This window comes from Triticum urartu, chromosome 3A, assembly GCF_056163025.1.
Source record: "Triticum urartu cultivar PI428250 chromosome 3A, HENAU_Tu73, whole genome shotgun sequence".
Classification (NCBI taxonomy): Eukaryota; Viridiplantae; Streptophyta; class Magnoliopsida; order Poales; family Poaceae; genus Triticum; species Triticum urartu.
This window is the reverse complement of record NC_141875.1, coordinates 125,494,885-125,499,946: the sequence shown is the minus strand read 5'-3', so window position 1 is coordinate 125,499,946 and position 5,062 is coordinate 125,494,885. Positions and strand designations below refer to the sequence as shown.

The 5,062-nt window shown below is 46.6% G+C and overlaps 1 protein-coding gene across 1 annotated transcript; it reads right to left on the bottom strand.

The window, feature by feature from the left end:
* Positions 1-1,539: 1,539 nt before the first annotated feature.
* On the bottom strand, positions 1,540-3,287 carry LOC147978894 (uncharacterized). The gene is made up of 6 exons (XM_087516683.1): positions 3,021-3,287; positions 2,719-2,939; positions 2,330-2,642; positions 2,145-2,246; positions 1,893-2,069; positions 1,540-1,815 (listed from the first exon to the last, which is right to left on the bottom strand). The coding sequence occupies exons 1-6, from the start codon at positions 3,285-3,287 to the stop codon at positions 1,540-1,542; spliced, it is 1,356 nt and encodes a 451-aa protein (XP_087372809.1).
* Between the last annotated feature and the right edge of the window lie 1,775 nt (positions 3,288-5,062).

The window sequence follows — 5,062 nt, the reverse complement described above, 5'->3', positions numbered from 1 at the left end:
CCGTGGATTTCGAAGCCAAACCCTCCCTTAAGGTAATCTCCTCCGTTCCCCTCGTTTTCATCCATAGGAATTGTCACATTTGCTCAAATCTTGCTACTTTGGGGAAACCCTAGTTTTGGCTTGGATTTGCAAATATTTGTTGAATGATGTTAAGTTTCTTTGCTAATTTGGGTTGGTTAGGCTTTCATGGTATGCTAGGGTTAGGGGTATGTGTGTTTGATGTTGGTGTTAGGGTTATGCTATGGTTAGGATTGTGTTATTGTTAAGTGGGGGTTAGGGTTAACCAAGAATTATCGGTTTTGTAGGCATGGCTTCATCCGGTTCCATGACGAGGCCACCGTGTGCTAACCAAGAAGACATGCCGAACAAGTGGGAGGACGCATCTTTGGACAAGGTGAAGGAGAAAGATGCCAACATCCCGCCATGTTGGTGTGGAGATGTTTGCAAGGTGAAGGTATCCACCGACCGAAATAAATCATGGACGGAAGGGCGGAGATATTTTGTATGCCCGAACTATGCTTATGATCGTGCACTTCCAACTAACGCCTATGACCAACCACCGGTAAGCTCAAGAAGTAAAATGTTACTATCAAATGTGTGTCAACACTAACAAAATTTTTGTATGCAGTCACCGCCTCCTCTATGCAAGTACTTCACGTGGATAGATCTTGAAGTGCCAGAAGATGTCAAAAAGGACCAATACCAAGATTGTCTTAGGCGGCAACGGCGGTTCGAAGAATCGTTTCGAAGAGGCTTGGAGGAAGAGCGTCGTCAGAAGGAGAGGATGGAGCGGAAGAAATGAGACAAGGAGAGGGCACGCCAAGCGAAACTTGCTCGTGAGGAGGAGAGGGCAAGAAAGCTTGCAAAGGCTCGCGAGGCGCAAGAGGAGGACTCGGCCCATGACAAGAAGGGGAAATGGCCTCGCTCTACTCAGTAGGGACTTCGGTTCGGTGCACTCGTCGTGAACTTGTGAGGGCATGTAAGATGTTGGTGAACTATTTTCTAGGGCAAGCTACCATTTGTCATTTGTAATGAATGTGTCGTGAACCATGTCGTAGTTCGAATTGTCTAGTTATGAACTCGTCGGCATAAATTTTTTGTTTGTTCAAATTGTTGTGATGATGTAGTCATTGTAAGTATTATGATGTTCCGGTGAAATGAATGTGCTGTCAACTCTGTTTTTGCAGTAAGGTGCAGCGCCTAGGCTTTGGGCGCTGCACTGTGAGGTGCAGCGCCTAGGCTTTGGGCGCTGCATAGTACAGTGCAGCGCCTGACTGTCAGGCGCTGCAGTGCTGTTAACTGCCAAACTGCAGAAACAGATTCCATTTTGGCAAATACAAATACTGAACAATTCAACTGAACAAAGACAAAATCATTTAGGACAAATACTGAACAAAGACAACTAATAATTTGAACATCACATCTTTTAGGACAACACAAATACCACAATAGTAAGAGTTCACCAACATATAACATAACCAAACAAGTTCATCAACCTAACGAAACGGCTACAAGAGAGCACTTCCATAGTAACAAACACTAATGCCTTCCGGGCGTGTTCCTGGTGCCACGCCTGCAGGCAATCTTCTTCTTCCTGGATGGACGAGCCTCCTCTTCCTGCACTTCCTCCTCCGCCTCCGCCTCCGCCTCATGATCCAAGCTAGCCATCCGCGAGGTCCCTACGGCCACCTTTGGGTTGCCTCTGTTGTCAAAGTCGTTGGGCGTGTACCGGCGTCTGGGCTGCCTAGGCTTGAACACATATGGGGACCGAAGTTGAGCGTCCGCCAAAGTCATGTCATCATCAAGCTCATCACCCTATCACACAATCAAACAATATGGTGAAGACCGACGTCGTAATCAAGTGAGAATCACATCTAAAGGATTAGTCATACCTCTTGGGTGACCGCACCCTCATCATCATGATAAGCATATGAGGAACTCACATCGTCCCTCTGATGGTGAGATGAGGGGTCTGATGGTGTACCAGACCTAGAGGCAGATGGTTCATCAATTTCGGGATCACGGCAACCGAGAAGATTCGATAACCGCCTTAACTTCCTGGCCTGACGCTGTAACATGAACAAGTGTGGAAGATATGAAACTCCGCAACATAGACTACCTCTCATAGTGAATGCGATTTGTACCTTGAGGAATGCTCGTAGTGGACCATCATCATTGCCTCTTCCAACCGGTGTTTCCTCCAGAATAGACTGGCTCTCATCAGCTGCTTTCTTGATCTCGGTGCGCTGCGGATGAGAAAGAATGAACACGTTAGCCATTCAAACATGTGTAATACGGCCAACGAGAAAGTAAAGAAGAAACACTTTACCACATAGTTAATCACCGGAACAGCAGGGACTCCGTGCCCTACCCTGACATCTCTGTTGTACTTCCCCTTTGATAGATCCTCAAAGTTTACGGGTTCTTCAAGAATATCCTCATTATATGCCGGCGGGCATATCTCAACTCGAGTATTTTCAAGAAGCCATCGTATGTAGTTATCAAAAGCAAGTGGACTATGCTCACGAAGCTTGGCGCGTGCACTGCTACGAGCTTCCTCCACACAAAGCTGGAAGCGGGTAACATATGAAGCATGATGCTTGTCCCAGTCCTTTATCTTCCGCTGCCTTCTCCTGTCCAACCTGCATGGTACAAAACCAAACATTAGCAAAATCAAGGAGTGACGATGCTTAGTCAATACGGTTCATGCTGTCTTACCTATGAAGTGCTTTGTCCGTATCCACCCATTCCGGCGGGTGAGGCTGGAACAGACCAAACTGACGAGACACGCGATGTGGCAAATGAAACTCAACAGCCCAGTTGCATATCAGTGGGCACCGCATACGCCAGAGATCCCTATCCCGCAAGCACATCGGGTTGATGGTAAACTCCGGGGTGTACCCAAGTCTGTCATCGGCGCCATATGGCTGCCATTCCACCTATGAAATAGGGCAACAATGCAAAATTGGTGATTTTTTTTAGGCAAACATGAGAAATGACTGAAGTAATGACCTCGTTACCTGCTCAGGCGTAATCGTGTCCAACTCGGCAACGTACTTCTGGTACATGAGATTGAAATCGTTCGTCATCTCGGAAACCACATCCCACTTGTAAGCCCAAGTGGGGCGCCGTAATTCGTCATCTTCATCTTCATACCAAGGATTAAACCTGACGCTCTTCGGGCGTCCAACAGGCAGACGCTCCCAGCTCCATACAGAAAGTAAAAGCATATTACCACCAATGCCTGCACTATCTGTGATCCTGCAACACGCATCGTCCAGCTGCATATGAAAGAAAAACAATGTTAACTTGACAGCAAGCTTGCATTACTAATGAAGAAATGAGTTGATCACAAAACAGACCAACTACCTGTCGGTACAAGTAGGCAAGAGTCGCTGAACCCTAGTTCCATTTGCTATCGAAGACGGTCAACGCCTTCAGCCACATCCATGGAGCGTTCTTGCCAGTGGAGTCAGGAAACAAAGTCCTCGACACAACATACCACATGTAGACACGAGCATGTGTCTGGATCACGTCATCAGTGGCATCCGGATGGCATGTCGCAAAGTGAGTTTGAATCCACGTGAAAGCAGCTCCGAATGCTTTCCTTTCCTTCTTCTTCTTCTCTTCTCCCTCCTCTACATCAGCCTCAGCCTCGGTAGGAGCCATACCGATAAGAACAATCATCTGCTCGCGCCACCCATCAGAATCGGTGCTCATACAGAGAGGCATCCCGTCGATAGCAAGACCGGTGATCAACGAGACATCCTCGAGCGTCACGGTCATCTCCCCAGTCTGAAGATGGAAACTATGCGTCTCCGGCCTCCACCGATCAGCAAGAGCGGACACCAGTGGAGCGTTCAGATTCGGCGTGGACCGGCTGACCAACTGAATCCACGGGAGTAGTCCTGTCTGCTTGATGTACGGTGTGTACCGCTCATCGTAAGGCATGGCAGGACCAGAGACCCCGTGATACCGAATCTTCAAAGGTTCAAGCTTCTGCAAGAAACAAGTAATGACAAATCTTAGGGCATGTAAATTTCAACTTAAGGCAAAATATTTAGATTACTCGTTATTACCATCTCCTTCTCGCGCATCATGTAGGCCCGGTGTTCGTGTCGTAGACATCATCGAGAAGCCAAACCATCCTTACAAAGTTCAAACAATAAACATATATGAGTTCATCTTCATCTCAAATATCGGTATACACTAAACATCTAATATGTGTTCAATTACAAAATCTCAACATCTCCTTCTCACACAATGAATATGTCATATGTGTTCAAATAAACTCAACATCTAATATTTCAAATAAAATCAACATCTAATATATATCTAAAAAACAGATCATATATCTCTACAAAACTCAACATCTCATTGTTATCTATATAAATAGGCATCTCATATATATATATATATAAACAAAACAATCTAGGGTTTCACTAACAAAAACTATATATTGTGAACTAAGCAACAACACTACGGTACTACCACTATGACTACACATCCTAAATCAAGCAAATCAAGGGTTCCATCAAATCTTGGACAAATCTCTAAAATGGCAACAAATTTACGGAGGAAAAGAAAGGGAACGGCGGAGTTTACCTAGTAGGATGGATTGGAGATCGAATCTACGGATCAAATCTTCAGATCTGAGAGGGATGTGGGGGGGATTCGATGGGGGTGCCGCCGCTGCTCTCTGTCCAGAGAGCGGAGAGGGGGAAGAACTGCCTGGCCGGGCTGGGCCGATGCGCTCTAACTCACTGTGCAGCGCTCAAGAGCTAGGCGCTCAAGAGCTAGGCGCTGCACATTACAAGTATGGCGCCTAAGTCTGAGGCGCTGCAGTGCTGTCTGTGGGGCCGCAACTGAACCAGGGCTGCCACGCTGGCACGAGGTACGACGCCCAATAAAGAGGCGCTGCATAGTAATGTGTGGCGCCTAGCTGTCGGACGCCACACAAAAAGGTTAACATAGTGAATTTTTTTCGAAACGAAGTCAGTTTGTGATTTGATTTGGAACTCAGGTCAAATATGTGATTTCTGCCCACCAGAGCAGCGGATCC

What these genes read in the sequence shown, in the direction of transcription:
- LOC147978894 (XM_087516683.1), bottom strand. Translation starts at nt 3,287, where the DNA reads ATGCAGCTGGACGATGCGTGTTGCAGGATCACAGATAGTGCAGGCATT. An exon ending in ACACGATTACGCCTGAGCAG is followed by an intron (nt 2,940 to 3,020) that starts GTAACGAGGTCA and finishes CCTATTTCATAG; the next exon opens with GTGGAATGGCAGCCATATGG. An exon ending in ACGGACAAAGCACTTCATAG is followed by an intron (nt 2,643 to 2,718) that starts GTAAGACAGCAT and finishes TGTACCATGCAG; the next exon opens with GTTGGACAGGAGAAGGCAGC.